Source organism: Gambusia affinis, linkage group LG01 (genome assembly GCF_019740435.1).
Source record: "Gambusia affinis linkage group LG01, SWU_Gaff_1.0, whole genome shotgun sequence".
Lineage (NCBI taxonomy): Eukaryota > Metazoa > Chordata > Actinopteri > Cyprinodontiformes > Poeciliidae > Gambusia > Gambusia affinis.
In genome coordinates, this window is record NC_057868.1 from 20,434,580 (window position 1) to 20,451,682 (window position 17,103).

A 17,103-nucleotide genomic window follows, 5' to 3' on the forward strand; every position below is an offset into this window, starting at 1 on the left:
CTTTTATGGACCTGTCTAAAAAGTCCTGGGAGGTAAATTCCTCGCTAGGCCAGCGTTTTAGGTCACTTTCTTCTGTTGGCGGCTGGTTGACGGGATTCAAACCAAGACAGAGCAGGAATCAACCAAGTAAGTAAATGGTCCGGGTGGTTTTAAGTCCCCCGTTTGACGTAAAGTAAAGTAAAGTAAAAAGGGGGCGGTTGTAAGTCCCCCGTTTGTATAAAAAGCACACATGAAGGGAAAGGTAATAAGTGGTGTGACACCTAAAGACAGTGGGAAAAGTGAGTGGTGGGCTTGTTGTGGATAATTCTCCACTCAATCACCCGTTGAGTCGAAGCGAGTATTACAGCAACAAGAACGTGCCACCACTCCACTCTTCCTATCCCTCGTTCTGTAGTGTTCACTCTAGGTTTAATGATCGTGATGAAAACACTGTAAAAAGCCAGGAAACGTAATGTATCTGACTAAATGGAAGAAGAAGTACGGTGTAGATGGCGTGTTGAAAGTTAAACACATTGTGTGTAGGTCTGAAATAAGCGCTAGGTTAAAAAAAAAAAAAAAAACTGGTACCAGACAACAGGAAATTATTGGTTATTGCTAGATCCTAATATAAGTTTGAGATATCTCTTTTTAAATGTGCACAAGTTATTTAAAACAGGTTCCTGAAGACTAGAGTTTAAAATTAATTAAATGAAAACATGAAAAAATGTTAACAAAACATTGGAAAATTCCTGAAGCTTCAGTAAAATTTGATAAACAATTGGAGTAAAGAAAAGGATGAGGACAGACTGAAAATTGGTGACCGATGAAATTTTGACTGACTACAAATCTGACCAATTGTTTTGTGTTTTGTGTTTCTGTTTGTGTTACAATTCATGTTGCTGTGAAAGATTGTGTGTGATTGGAGGTATAAATACCACTTGGTATTTTATCTCATATAAAACAGTAGGATTGTAACCAGCAAACCTGTTTTGGATGCAGAGGCAAAGAACTTCCCACTCGAAAGAGTAGAAGTGGAGGTTACCACTTCAGGTATTTTTAATTGCTGGCCTACTGAAAAGATCTCCAGTTTTTAGGACTCCCTAGGAGTCGACAAACTGGACCAAATTTCATAAAAAAAAATTTATTTATTTTTTTAAATGGGGAAAAGTATAAGCAAAAGTAAGCCAACAGACAGCTTAAAAACAAATGACTGGAAATATGTCGAAAATCAGGATCCGCATAAAATAAAACACTTAGATGAATGGATAACAAACTATAATTCTAAACTCACAAAAATTAACTGTACTGCAGGATGAAATAATAAATGAAAACAACTAAAGAATAAGCCAAGAAAATTAGAAAATGGAGGATTATGAAAATAATGTATTTGCAAATAAATAGATGACTAAATACAAAACTTAACTAAATAACTAGCTAGATAAATAAGTATAGGAATAAGTAGATGAATATGATAAATGAAAAATATCTAGAAGCTGGAACAAAAGTTGAGAAGGAAAACATGGCCCAGGCAGGACTAAAGAAAAAATTAAAAAGAGGGGAATGAGAATGTGTTTGAGAATAAAACAGAGAAGATCTTCAGAGCAACTGATTAAATACAGAAAAGTTTGCTAAAATTTCCAACATTTGTTGTTGAAGGATAACATTAAGTTTGAAATAACTTATTGGTTAATTGGAAAAAAGATAATGTGGAATTATTGTAGAGGATTAATATCAAAATGTAGTGATATATGATAACAGACTAAACAGAGAAGTCGAGAGAAAAGTAGATGCCCTCCAAGGAGCCACCATCCTGTGATTATTCATTAGATCTCCCGAATAAATCTCCACACAGCACTATCTAAACAGAGCTGTGTGGAACGGGAGAAATGCTGTATTTAGAATTTAGGATAACTCTGCAGTTCAAAATTTCAAAATAAGGTAAAAAATTATGAAATAGAACTTAATAAATTGACCCTAACAAAAGGATACTTTAGCTTAATTTAAAATATTTAGCTGGAGAAGGCCACAAAGTCAGCAAGACAAACTCCAAATGTGCAAGGAAGAGGAGAAATATTTAGGACATAACTTAAAGTGCAGGAGGAAGAACTATTATGCAAGAGAGAAAAACTGTAATTTTGCAAGAACTAAAAACCCCTGACTAAAAGTAAATTATGTAATTTTTGGGTCTAACAAACTATTTCAGGAATTGGGTACCAAATTATGTAGAAATAACTGCACCTTTATACAGCTTAATGTATGAAAACGATCTCAAAATGACATCATTATTGAAATGGATGGATGAGGCAGAACAGGCATTTTGTTCAATTAAACGAGTTCTTATGTCTAGCACTGCATTGGCATTACCAGATTACATAAAAGTCATTTTATGACCTCAGTGTTGGTACAACAGTATGGAGATAAACAAATAAAATAAGAAAAAAAACTAAAACATATGGTTAGAAACTGTCCTGAAAAACACCACACCTGAGGATCAGCTCTGAGTGCACCAGACTCGTATAATGAAACATCGTCCCCTAAATTTAATGAAGTGAATGAAATGGAAATTGATCAAACAAAGGAAGTAGTTGCAACCTCCACACACAGCAGCTCAACAGGGTAGAACAGACAAGAGCTGCAGCTATGTTGTAACTCCTACCCCCACTAGATTCAACTGACCACCATATGAAGCCCCAGTGGCAAAACACTAGTGTGTGTAAAAAGAAACTTTAGAAGTAAGAAACAGAAGACTCCCAAATTTTAAATTTAGATGACATTGGAACATATTCTATGATACAATCCTAATGGAGCAGCAGAACAGTCTCCATATATGTATGTTTTTATCCTTGTACTATAGGACAACAGAAGAATTAGGAGTTTCTCCTGAAATCCTTATCAGCTCTCTTTCCTGCCATAAAACCATCCACTCCAAAAGGTCAGGAAAGTTCATGAAGGAGGCGTGAAGCAGTTTTATGGCCAATCTGACTGTAGAGACAAGGCAGGTTGGATGAAGTTTTAGTTTCTTAAAAATTCAGATAACCATTTTCTATTTAGAGCAGATTGCTTAAGCAAGTAAATAAATAGAGAGCAATAACATATGGAAAATATTAAATGTAAATTTTTAGCATCAAAATGCTGAGTCTAAATTGGTAAACATGCTTTGTCGAACATTAGTTAAAAATCTTTAGGAAAAGTTGGTAAAAAAGAAATTATATTTCTTAAAATGTTTCACGTATGTAAAGAAAATAATAATTTGGTATTGTGATCCTTTGAGAGGACATTATCTAGCTAAATATTTAAATTCATGCTTTGATGAGAACAAGCCTGTTTTGTCAAATTAACACAGAATGCTTTAATGTTTTAATGATTTGACATTATAGAAATTATCTTGGGTTGCTCTGGTTACCCCTGAATATTGAGAAGAAGCTAAAAGACAAATAAACTGTAATGTGAAGTGTTTTGGAGAAATAGAGTCATCTTTGAGGTTTAAATCATGCTGAAATAAATTACTCTGTTTGTTTTGAAAGTTTACCTTTTAGGAAAAAGGGCAGAATTGAATATGGGTAGAATTTTCTGGTAAACTAATTAACCTGTTTCATTGAAATCTTTATTTGAAGTAGTAGACATTGTGATACATTAGCAGATAATGCATCAACAGGGTGAGATTACGTTATGGATTTTCCTTTTATGTTACTTAATTAGATTACTGAAACTTATATTCCTTAAAAAAAAAAAGTTTTTTTGAAGAACATGTCTGATCTGTGCTAAACATAACTCACAGGGAAAATCAAAAAGTGAAAGGAAAGATATTGTCTGCTGAAAATATATTCTTATTTTAAATGGATTTGAGTTGTTTTCCATTAAAAGATGTTCTGACAATGGGCTAAAGTATTTTGAAAAAGATAATTTCAATAGATATGGTGTATTTGGACAAATTTCTAGTGATAATGAAGGACATTTTGGTTAATTAACATGGAAAATTTATAGAAATTAAAGCTTTTTATTGTGCTACCCATTTTCAGAGCACTAATTTAATGGATTAAGAATGGTTTAAGAAATGTTTAGAAGAAAACAGACAAGCTGTAGACAAAATATCTGTTATTGATTAAGTTATACACTAATCAGTAGGAGTACTCAAGTGGGTCTGAGATGTGGGACTATAATGATTTTTCCTAAACTTGATTTTTGTTTTGATTTACATCCATTTAAAAAAACTGTGAATAAAACTTAAAATTCTGCTACCAGTAAAAGACCTAGAGAAAAAGTGGTGTATCTAGAAAATGTCTGGATTTGTTAAGTTATGCATTAACTGTAATAATTACCCCATGTTTAATTCTTTTGGAAACTTTGTTTAAGAAATTATATAGAATGCTTTAGACAAACAGTAAGATCTAGTTTGTTCAATAAAAGTAATTTAGACTGGACTGTTAATTCACACTGATATTCACAGTTCGATTGACGGTAACTGTAGTTTTTTTCAACTACATTTGATCTTCGATTTTTTGTTTTGGAATTGTATTACAAGATTTGTTTAAAATGAAGATCTGCATATGCTTAACATTTAGGGAAACATCAATTTTGAAACATGTCTTTTGAAGCAGGGTTTCTGTGTTTTCCATTTGTTGGAGGTGTAGTATTGTAATAATAGAAACGTAAATTGAGTGGGCCACATCCACCATTTAATGAGCAGAAATGAGTAAAACTGGACAAGCAGAGGCTTCGCATGACGAGTTGCTCATGGCTTTCTACACACAGAATGCTGTTGTCTATGAAGAAGCGTGCGATTGCTTGGAGAAGCGGTTCCACCTTTATTTTGAGACGATAGCAGGCACAGTTGGAAACGAGCGGTGGAGAATTCACTCCGACACAGAGTGAATTGAAGATTGTGTTGAAAACACAAATAGACAAATGAATGATGTCTTTGGAAAAATCTGATTTCTGTTTTGTTATTGCAGTTTTGCGGCTGTTCTAACGTCCTGTGGATGTGGTCTCATTCAAAGTCTGCGTTCTTTGATAAAAGAGTAAAGTAATTTCACCTCATGGAAAATAACAAAGCCCAAATTTACCCTTTTAATTTAAGCCATTGTTTGATTATGCTGATACTGATGACAATGACACTAGAGAATGTTGTACCTATATTTCTGGTGCTAATGAAACCCATACTGATGAAGCAATGTCTGCTTTGAAAAACCTGTAACAGGCCATGTCACAGGATGCTGTTCCCTCACGAGAAGATTTTCTTTCTTAGCTTATATTTGGACCATGGTGGCATCTGCTGTTGGAATTAATGTCTCTTATTGTTATTCTTTTCTTGTTTTGTATTTGTACTGCCTGAATAATCCCATGTCCAAAATTAATGATAGCTAAAACTGTTGGAAATGTTATGTATCAGTATCAACCTGTTGCCTCCATCTCTGAAGGAAACCCCGATGTCTAGCGTTGTGATGGATGCTTATTGAAAATGTGCCAGTAAGAAAGGTATTTCTGATGTTTGTGTTGGACTTCAAAATAATAATATGAAAAACAGGACGGAATGTTAGAAAAAATTATCTAGGTTAATTTACTTATGAGTTTGTTTAAAAGGTAATGTTTTCATATTATTATGTTGTGTGTTGTTTGTTTGACTTCTTTCTTTTGTGGTGCATCAGTAACTGTTTTTAGGATGTTTGCCTGGAGGCTAGAAACATTTACACATTCCTGTGTCCTCAGCTGATTTGCTCAATTTACTATCTTTTTAACTACTGTGGTCCTTGGCTGATTGTTTTATTAGCTTCCTGTGAAACTGATTGGTAATGGTCAGCCTCGTGTCCTTGTAAGGGCATGTCAACAGAAGGTTCCAGATCATCCTGTAGTAAAGGTCTTTGATCCATTGTGTGAAAAAGCCAACCTCTTTCTTTGTAATCATAATAAAAGGCAGTTGGGGACTGAGAGCCAACGGAGTTGATCCCAGACAGTGTTTGACGACGGTTCTCCGTGTCTGGCTCAGCTTCCCTTTTCTGCAGAAAAGTAATTTGTGTCTCTGGTTGATTCCTTGCAGGTTGGGAACTAAAATAGACCCAACACTGGAAAAGAAAGGAAAAGAAAGGAAAGGAATACACATAGGACATGAGGGTGCAAGGCTAGAAGGGCATCTTGAGGTAGGATGACACAAGAAAGAAACAATGGCAAATTTAAGGAAAGACGGCGATCAGAAAATATAGATAAACACAACACAGAGAAGAAGAAAGAAAACAACCAAGAAAGGAAAAAACAGGGAAAGGAAGAAAGGCAGAAAAGATAAACACAAGCAGGCAAGAACTGAAAGAAGGATGCAAGGAAGGCACGACACAAGGAAAAGAGCAAGAACAAAATGAAGCACAAACAATTTTCAGACAATGGGAGAGATGATAAAGTCTGGAAAATTGCAATAATTTTCCTCTCATTTGCTTTCCTTATACTATTCCAGAGTCCTAGGAATGCTGCTGGATGAAAGCATCTGACCAAAACAATGCTAAAGGAATTTTTTTTATGAACTATTTCAGGTCTTATACTTACACGTCTATTTGAGCAACATATTGCTTCATCTCCCTCACTGCAAAGTCCAGGCGGCTGTACAGGTAGATATAGGCATCCTGCGTCTCCGTGTCTTCCTGTTTGAGCAGGAAGCTCAGCCCGCCTTCTCCCTGGATGCCCTCGCCTCCATCCAGGGTCTCCTCCGCACTGCCATCGGCCTCACCCCCCTCCAGGCCGGAGCAGCTCCAGGAAGGAGCGCCCATGCTGGTCACACAGTGCTGAGTGTGCGACATGGGGTTGAGCTGAGCTGAAGGACAGGTGAGAAGACGGTCACACATGGAAGAGAAGCGGTTGCTTAAATGAAGAGCAGCTTCCATCTCTGGCTGTTATATGGAAGCCAGATATTGGAAACGAACGAAGTGACACAGATGTGTTGGCCTCCATTTCGTCTTAATGGAAAACAACTTACAAAGCACAACTGTTATGAAGGAAGAATAGCAGGATCCAAAACTGTTTACTTTGCTAAAAGCCATACTAAGCAATGAGCTGAAAAATGTAAGAACTCCAGACGGAGTTGATTCATGTAACAAACCTTAAGAGGGCTTGAACAAAAAACAATCTGTCTTTTATCTTGTGGGGTTAGATTGTTTAAAATGCTGAAGAAATTGATATTTTTCTCCTGCAAATATATTAATTTACATATATATTTTTTTATTTTCCCAAAGAACAATATACTTCTTGGTACTTGAACTTTTTTTTTTGGATGTTGTTGCATTATAAACACAAACCTCAATGACCAAAACAAAGCAGTGCATATCTGCAAAGGAAATGTGTCATATTTTCTATAACCAAAATCTGTAAAATATTGTTATCTATACTCCATCAATATTTAGTTTTATTCATAGCATTAAATCTTTTGCTATATGTCTTCACACAAGAAGTGACTGAAATATTCACCGATTGTTCTAGGAAAAATAGTGAAAGCTCAAGTCATCTCCATAATAAATTATTAATTTTGAAGTCTTGCTACAGATTCTTAATTAGATTTAGTTAATTTAATTAATTAGATTTAGTCAAATGTTAGTCTTTCTAACATGCGTAGTGATCAAGGAATATATTGTTGTTTTGAGACCATTGTTCAATAATATAATGGTAATGGTAAAAAACACTCCTTCTGAAATCAATAAACTTTCATTTCTAATGAAATTTAGCACCGTAACTGGAAAACATTTTAAATATCCAAAATAAATAAACAAAGCAACAAATAAAATGAATTATGAAGTCTCTGTAGACAAAACAGTTCTTAAAAAAACAGCTTAGTTGAGACAAAAACACGAAATTGAAGACTTTAATCAACCAGTTTCTGGTAGAAAGAGAGAAAAGAGAAAAACAAATAATCATGCAAATGAAAAGTATTGAGCATGTTTTAATTTATCATACCATTAATTTATTAATTGATATATTGCGACAGGCTTAATGGCCATGTTTGGTTAGGTTTTCATTCATAGCAAACCATTTCCATTACTGGATGATTGGTTGATGAGTGTTCTCCAACAATGCTGCATTTATGCTGAGTTGGAATTAGACACATTTGGATTATTTACTTATTGGCTGAGCTTTGGTGTCCCCCCCCCCCGGTCCAACGTGTCGTGGTGTCTCCCCCCCCCCCGCTGAAAGGTGTCCTGGTTTTCCCAAATGAAAATATGGTCACCCTAATTTAAAAAAAACATTGCAAAACTAAGGACCATCGTTCTGCATCAGAAAGCAGATCATCTGACGATGACGACTGCTGGGCAGATATCTGCTTCGCAGCTGGGGCTTGAAAGAGAAACGAAGACAAGCCATCCTCTAAAAAGCCAGTGTTGTTGCACAGTCTGCTGTCTAGACAGCTGTGTTGCATTTTCATCTTTGCTGAGAACAGACATAGCTCAGCAGTTCAACTTAAAAACTCCTAATTAATACCAAGTTCTGTCGTGACAAAGCTGATCAGTGTAGCAAGCTGAAGACAGATGCTTTGCTTCCAGACATGCAGGATTTCTAAGATCCTTGTTATTTTTTATGGTTAGTTACCAGGTTTTATCCATCCTCTCATTTTTACCTTTCCAGCAATGAGAGAACTTCAAACGTCCTAAACTTTCTTTGCTGACATCATTCATTCTTTTGTAATGTCCATATTCTGGGAATAGTAGGAGGCTAATGGAGATCTAATAGCAAACCACTCATCCAATTTGTAATGCGAATCCTTCTTGTGGTCGTACCGTGTTACAATGAGAAGCTTAGTTGGTGTTCGCTTCTCTGTAACCCAAGAATTAAATGGACACTGATGGTAATAGGTAACACCAACCCTGGAGTTGAACTCCATCATCACAGATCATTGACACCGTTGTACTATGGTTAAAATTTTATTTAATGTATGTCAGCATTTCTGCAGTTTTCACCAACTCAAATTGAAGACTTTCTAATACCAGTAAGAATGAAATTCGGGACAGAAATCTACAAAAGGAAATCAAATAGATAGAAAAAAGCTAAGTATAAAAACTATTCAGGAAGAAATAAGAGAATTAACTATAGATCTGGTCACATTCATGCTTTAGTTAAAGACATTAATTAACGTTCGAAGACAAAAATGAATGCCAGGCAGCCAAATGATGGTAGATTTGCCCTTACCCAAGGAAGATGCAAACAACAGTAGGTATTGAAAAGCTAGTGTGGTTGTACTAAGGTTAAAGTCAGATTAATGAACTATATCTCTTTGCTAACTAGTTAGAGATACAGCTATTAGCTAGCAACTACCTGCTATATTAGCAGATAGCTACCAGTAGCCCAAACTGCCTCAGGTCAGAACGTAACGCAGATGTCTGCATGTGACTCCAATAGAAAACAGACTCCAACAGAAAAGTCCCATAAGAAAAGAAAAAGATACATGGAAAATACAAGATTAAATAGTCGTGTCACGCTAAAATCTAAGAACTGAGATTAACGTATTTAAGGTCAGCTTACAGTTTTTTAATGAATTTAAGATATTTCAAGGGCTTTTTTATATACATAAATGTGAGTATATTTCAGACTTTTTAAGACTGCATGTGTGTGTGTTAGCAGTACCTTGGTCTGGGTCCAAACCATAAAGGGAGTTTTTGCGACCAAAGCGGATGCTGAAAGTCCTGCCTGCAGATGTGGTGCTTTTAGGATACGACACTTGCATCAGGTTGACATGGCAGTTTGTGGGAACAAAGTCCATGCAGCCCAGCGGGTGAGGGCGAACGCCAGCCTGCCTGAAGGACGGCCACACCTTGTTCCTCAGCTCCTTAGCAAACTGTAGCAAACAATGAGAGAAAACATGAACAGAGAAGCAGGAGGTGAGTCAATCTGATAATTGGATGAAGCATTAATTGATCCAAAGACAACATTTATGCAAATGTAGAAGTGTTGACTCTGGTCTTAAAAGATTAGATACATGTGTTGTTGGACAGCCTGTGTGGATTTTAATCCATAGTGGATTTTATTTATATTTTTGAAAGGTTCAAGGACGTTCCAGGTTTAAAATAGATCTTCCCAACCTAACAAAACTGTGATTCAGTACCTCCTGATAGCTGCTGATACGACATTTGACGCTCTCCAGCTTGGTGTCACAGATTTGTCTGAACTCGTACTGTGGCATGGTAACGACTCGGTCACTCTGGGAGATGAGCTGGCTGCAGTTGCGTACAAAGAGGCTGTCATCACCAGAAAATGCCTCAAGGATCTGTGGAGATAACATCCACAGGACACGGAAGGGTAACAAATGACAGTTTAGAATATTTGATGCTGTCAGTTCCAATCTGATCCAAACCAAATTTTTCACAAGAAAACAGAACCAATAAAACCGATAAAATGGCAGCACAAACATCAAACAGGAAACTCTTTTGGTTTCATTTACATCACTTAGTAAAACAGCAAACATGACAGACAAAACGATGACAAAATTATCTATTGTTTCACATTCTGTTAAGACCAGAACCCTTGATCTATATGAACTGGATTTTATGTGAGTCACCAAGACAATTGTAAAGTTGAAGAAAAATTAATGGTTCCTAAATTTAATTAAATAAAGTGCATAGAACATAAACTGTATACTGATAGGTGGAGAAAAACATAAGCCTGAAATAATCTTCTGTTAGCTACCTTAGCAGTCAGGCCGAAGCAGCCTTTGGGCTCCACCACCTTCTCCAGGACGTGGCACTTGATTCCAGCGGTGCTCACGTATTCATAAACCACTCCATGCTCCAAGTGGACGTTATCCACTGTCAGGCTGACCAGGGGTAGATCAGCAGACAAGGAAAGTCTGCAGAGCCTGTGGTCTGAGGATCAATGTTACACCGGTTAACTTTACACATTCAGAAACATCCTATTTATTTAAAAATTATCTAACATAAAAAAATAGAATTATACTTGATTATCTAAGATTCAAAATTATTGTAATATGGAAATCCCCTAATTCTAGACAAACACAACTTTGAGTGCCTTACAGAGTAACACAGTGTGCTTTGGATAGGCATTAAGATCCAAAACTGAATTCAAATAAACAGTCATACACTAAAATAATAAAAAGCCTTTTAACTAGGGCAAAACTAAAACTTTAACACATAAAAAAATTAAAAAGCAATTAATCTTAGGTTGTGTGTCTTAGGAATTTTTCCCACTCAAATAAGCAAGTCCATAATTTATTGTTTGGTGCAGGCTAAATATAGTATAGCCAGGTCCTGAAAATCTGTAACCAGACCTCAATTAAAAACTTGGATGTCTACATTATCAAGCTCTCTTGCCTTGGAGAAACTCACCTTTAAGATTAAGGGTAAATACCATGTGTTCAAAATAATATGGGAAAAGTTTTTGCTATTCTTGGAAAATTTAAATACTCATAATGAGGATAGACTGAATGTACTCTCGCTAATTTTGCTTATGTTCTTATTCTTATAGTGGCTGTAAGTCTGTTATCTTCATGTTAATTCCAAATGTATTCACTTGCTCAAAAAATGTATGAAACTAAAACACTGATGTCGGGATGCCTAGAACCAGGGAGGACGATGCAATCACCTCATACCTAGTTTGTGGACTGTGATTAAATTTTTTGGACTAAGTCTCAACATACAACTGATGGTTGAATATGTTAAATAACATATTAAAAAGAATAAATATCTTTGTTGAGCTCCTATGTCTCTTTCTTCCATAACAAAGCAGCAAAAGGGGTTTTTGAATTGAGAATTGAATTGCTTTTTTTATCAATAGTATTTGATTAAAATGCAATTATTTAATTACAGATACCAGAATTAACTCCATTAAAAAATTTTAATCAAGTCCCACCACTAGACAACGGATTTGCATATATGATCAAGATTGCAGACGGTGTTTATAATTAAACTGAGCTAGCTGCATGCTTTAGGAAAAATCTGTGATAAAGGTGGAAGTGGTTCACCTGTTCCATTAGTAGTGGTGCCCTCCTCATGGTTGGAGCCATTCTCCACTGAGTAAGGCCTCAATGGACTCTCCTCCTTCTCACCAGCACTGTTTGGTCTCTGGAGCTCCTCCACATCCTCAAAAGCACGATAAACCCACTGACACTAGGATGAAAAATAGATTTTAAAAGATTAAAGCTGTCTGGGTAGAATGGGAATTGTCTGAGTCCAGACGTTAAAATCAATCCACTCTTTAAAAACTGGAGCAAATTAGCAACGGTGATGCAATGGGATGCAATAAGAATAATGCAGATTTTTCTTTATTTAAAAGACTGGATTTAAAAAAATTATACTGAAGACATTTTTTAACTGATCCATATAGAGCGAAGTCTACTACACAACATTGGAGGGAGAGAATCTGGTTTTTGTGCCCTTTGGTTACATTTTCACTCCAACAGACGATCATTTATCCTGCTGTTGGCTGATCCACACAGACCAAATCAGGCTGTTTGACCAATCCTATGCTGAAGCAGAAGGGAATAGTCAGAAAAGACAAGAAAAAACCCTAAACAAAGCAGTGTTTTACAGCATATGGAGGACATTCAGTGCTGTCTGCAGCCTTGTGAAATACCGCCTGGAGACTCAAAATGCTGCAACCGGAATGTCAAAACAGGCAGGGAAGAGCAACTTGAGTGTGTGATAGCAGCCACGCGGTGTGGAGTTTAAGAAAGAGTTTAATGGTGAGTCAGAGCGCAGGAATCTAACCAAACACTTGGCAAAGTCAATGGAATAGACAAGTTCCTACAATGCCTTTTGAATCCAAGCAAGACGGCATCTTCAAGTAAAAAAATGTAATTACACGGATAATTTATGTAAGAGATTGTTAAGCAGATGAAGTTTAAAAAAAACAACAGATATTTTGCTCTTAGGCTAATATTGTACAGAGAAATATTTGTGTCCCTGTGTTTACGCTGCTGTCCAAAATAAGAGCAACAGATGAAGATTCCTCACTGTGATGGATAAAGAAAAGCTGTTTCCTTTTACAGATCCAAAGCTGTGCAGGTCTCCATGCTTCTGTACCTGATGTTTTTGGTCCACTGGTTGAACATCTTTGTGTCAACAGGTAACTTCAGAAGTCACATGTGGGGAACCCTAAGGATCAGTCTTGGAATTCCTCATATTTAATATGTACATCCAGTTGGCTCAGAAAAGTTTTTCTCTTATTAGCACAATAAACTATTACATAACTAGGGATAGTAAAGGGTGGGTCAGAATTTAGTTCTTCTCAATGAAAGTACAAGTTCTGCAAAACAAAAATAAAAACAATCCAAATAACATGTGCATGTGTTGTGTATGTCCTCACTGTCTGGGGGGGTTCCTGGTGTGTGTGCTGTGCACTGAAGTGCTCCAGGACCTCCTGATAATCGCTGCGGTTCATGTTGTTGCCGTTGACCTTCAGGATGACCTGGCCAGGCTGAAGCCCTGCTGCGGCCGCCTCCCAGCCTGCAGAAGGTCAAAGCAAAACCAGAATGTAAAACGCACTGCGGCAAAGCCAGAGTTACAGGAGACATGCAAATAAAGTGTTTTAACCTCTAGAACCCGACGGACCCATCCGCCGGGTTCTAGAGGTTAAAACACTTTATTTGCATGTAGAGGTTAATGCCATCTCTGCCAGAGTATTCATAATTGATTAACTTTTTCACATTTTGAAAAGTTATTTTTACAAACCTCAACATATTTCATTTTATGTGAAACACAAAAAGTCATCTGTATTTGTAAACTAGAAGGAAAATCATTTTTAACAAGTTTGCAAATCAATATCTGAAAATTATGGCATCCATTTGCAATTATTGCCCCATTTAAAAAAAGGAACTCCCACAGCATGATGCTGCCACCACCATGTTTTTACTTTAAGCATACTAAAGGTCAGATTTGTGGAGTGAACAACTAATATTTGCTGCACCAATAGATAAACTGTGGATTTCTGAAGGGTTGCAAAGCTTTCAGAGCAGCTGAAGTTATACTGGGATTAAATTCCAGACAGACTAACAATTTTTATTAGGTGACCTTTCAAAGTACATGTTTTAGGCCTAAAAGGAGGGTGAAGGAGAAAAAATGCTTATTTCACTTCACAATAATGCCTTGTTTTATCTTGGTCTATCACAAAAATCCACCTGAACTACACAGAAGTGTCTGGTTATAATATGACAAGATGCAACAAAATTAAACATTTGCTTAAATAAATCCAAATATCTTTTCTAAATCTGTGATGTGGCACTTAGAGGAAAGCAGCAAATGAAAGTGTTCAGTGACATCATGTGAGGTTTCACAGCCTGGAAGTCCAATCAACACCTCCATCATTTCTCCTCACTGATCTAAAAATACTAATGATGCCTTCACTTCCAGCAACTCTGGGGCAACTCAACCAACTGTGGACCCAATTTAAGAGGAGAAAATACTGGACTCTAAACAATTGGCTTATTGGGAAAAAAAAAAGAAGCTCAATCACCAACAGAGATCCAGAGGTTATGTAGGGAAGAGAGATGAGAGAAAGCGAGGTGAAAGCAGAGAAGTCATAATACAGTGAAACCAAGGTATTGCATTCCTTAACTCTGCAACTCTATTCCTGCTTCTGTCTAACTTTCACAGATCCATAATTTCTCATGTCATACAGTAAATCCCTCTCTATTCCACTTTCAGTCAATCTAAGAAGTGTAAATATGTAGGCAGGAAGCTGTAAAGACGGTTGAGATTAGAAAGATAAGCGGTTTCATAAAGCACGTGCGTGTGCAGGGTGGATTACATAACAGACCAATGACAGAAGAGTTAAAACGCAGAGAAAGTCATCTAGCCAACAGGTGCCCGTAAAATTAAAAACAGAGGGTAACAGATGGTTAGACACAACAGTTATCTCACTTATCATCCATGGTTTCTCTGATTTATTTGTCATTTTTCCAACATGAACATATTGATATCACAAAAGAAAAGCAAATTCATGCATAAATCCTGAGTGTTTGGTCAAAGTCTTAGGCCCTGTGCTCGTTATAAAGACAAATATCTCTGCCATGTCGTTGGACAAAAGCAATATCATACACAATGCATCAGTTTCAGAAAAGTTTTTATCCACATGAATCTGCACAAATCTGCCCAAGTGTTGTTTTAAACATACCAGACCCACAGGGGCAGCGTAATGCAATCAGATTGCTTTGAAACAACCTCCACTTCCTGTTAGGAAATTAAACATGGTGCCAGGAGAATCATTTGTGTGGACAGATAAATACGTGGAACTATTTTTAAAGAGCATATTAGAATATAAAGTTAATGAACAAAAGATGAAGTCAATATTGCCACATTATTTGTCTCAGACTGTAATGCTTAGGAATCTCTGTATTCCCATTTACAAATGCAAACAAAAACACAAAGTTTACTCAAATCTCCACTTTGGTCTGAGTTTTTATAAATAATTGTTTTTAGTGGTATAAAACACAGTATTTGTGTGGATGACAGGCCAAACTACATAAAAATCTATTCATTTTCCTAGATATCCGACTATATGCATATGACTATTTGTTGGAAATAAAGGCAGCACCTTCGGAGCTTTTGAAATAACTCCCATAAGGTCATTCTGAAGTTTTCCTACTCCTTCACATCTTTTTGCATTTTGTCTTGTTCCCACCACCAACATCTGCAACACTCTGACATTTTGCCCCAACATCTCAAAAACAGGCCAGTCTGGTATCTCTTAGTATCCTCCAGCTGGTCTCACCTTTCCTCACAGCGTGGACATGTGGCGGTTCTGATCCGGACAGCCTGAAGGAGAGGCTTTCTGGGTTGTCAGGGATCTTCACGATCCTAGACAAGGAAAAAAGACGAGTCAGAACAGCTTGTGTTTGGTGTCTGCTGAACACGTTTACCTGATTGATTCATGGCACTCACTCCTTGGCTTTGATGGCGACCAGCAGCCTCAGAGAGCGTCGTATGCAGAAGGCCTGGTTGATCATTGCCTCCACCTCGGAGAAGGCCCGGAGGAACAGCAGGTCCTCGTTGATGGTGTAGATCTTCCTGCCCACCTGCAGGCTGGCCATCTGGAAGGACAGATGGACAGACAGGAGACAGAAGGCTCTTATTTATTACTTGCAGCGTTCCTCTTTGTCTTCCAAAGCGTTGTTCAGAAGAGATACAGATGAACCATACTTAGTTTACAAACAGCCTGTCACAGCAAGACCTCAGCTGATTTTCCTCCATGTGAGGCAAGTTTCTGCCTGACTAGAGTCAAAAACACAAAAAGTATTTTTGTCTAGTTTCTAGCAAAAATCTCTGTCTAAACTTAAAATTAAATTTAAAACAAAACTAGCTTAGTAGGAACTTTCCTTCAAGATATGGGAGTTAGTTTTGGTCCTCTGGCAGATTATTTCACTTATAGTAAAACATTTTTTCCACATTATAAGCTAAAAGTAATCCACCAGTGGAACTGAAACTTTCTTTTTCTTATCAATTTTCAGGAGTTCTTGACTAAAAACAAACTCTTTGATCTTGCAGAACAGTTTGCTATAAGCTAGTTTTGTCTTAATTCAAGTGCATAAAGTTATTTGCACTACAAATTAGCTAAAAATACTTGGTTATGACTTTGTGTTTTTGCAGTGCAGTATGTTTTGCAGTGTTCAGCATGTTGAGCATCAAAAGAGCAGAGCAGAACCAAACAGAAAGCAAGAGACAAAAATCAAAGTATGCAGGACTATGCAGGTATAGAAAGTTGTTTTCATACAGGAAGTGCATATCAAGATTAATAGATATGATTGTGCTGCACACCTGGTTACTGCTGGATGGATTGCACACATTTCCACACCAAACTCATAGCTCACTGTTTTAAAAATCAGAATAAATAGGAGTGGCAATATGGACTAAGAATGCTATCGCAATATTTTATGGTACTGTTGTGATAATGATAAGTATTATGTTTTTTTAAAAAACTACTTATCACTCATTTGTTTGGTAACTGTATGGCACCATAAACAGATTTGAATACTCCCATTTGCAACAGGCCTCTTCAAGATGCCACTTACTTTAAAAAAATGATTTTTTTATTTACCTTCACTAATTAAAATGTATCATGACACTAATAAATCAAAAGTCTTTTCATGATGAGAAAGTTTTCATGATAACTGATAAATGCTGGACCCCACCCTACATGTTTTCAGTGTGA

General features: G+C 36.7%; 1 protein-coding gene across 2 annotated transcripts in view; it reads right to left on the reverse strand.

The window, feature by feature from the left end:
* prex1 (phosphatidylinositol-3,4,5-trisphosphate-dependent Rac exchange factor 1) overlaps positions 1-17,103 on the reverse strand; it is a 99,111-nt gene that overhangs the window by 12,412 nt on the left and 69,596 nt on the right. For both annotated transcript variants that reach the window (XM_044114281.1, XM_044114290.1), the window contains 8 exons: positions 15,837-15,985; positions 15,667-15,752; positions 13,264-13,403; positions 11,921-12,065; positions 10,630-10,805; positions 10,049-10,210; positions 9,571-9,781; positions 6,511-6,775 (listed from right to left, as the gene is read on the reverse strand). In XM_044114281.1, the coding sequence (XP_043970216.1) occupies positions 6,511-6,775; positions 9,571-9,781; positions 10,049-10,210; positions 10,630-10,805; positions 11,921-12,065; positions 13,264-13,403; positions 15,667-15,752; positions 15,837-15,985 (1,334 nt within the window). The remainder of the gene's footprint in view (positions 1-6,510; positions 6,776-9,570; positions 9,782-10,048; positions 10,211-10,629; positions 10,806-11,920; positions 12,066-13,263; positions 13,404-15,666; positions 15,753-15,836; positions 15,986-17,103) is intronic.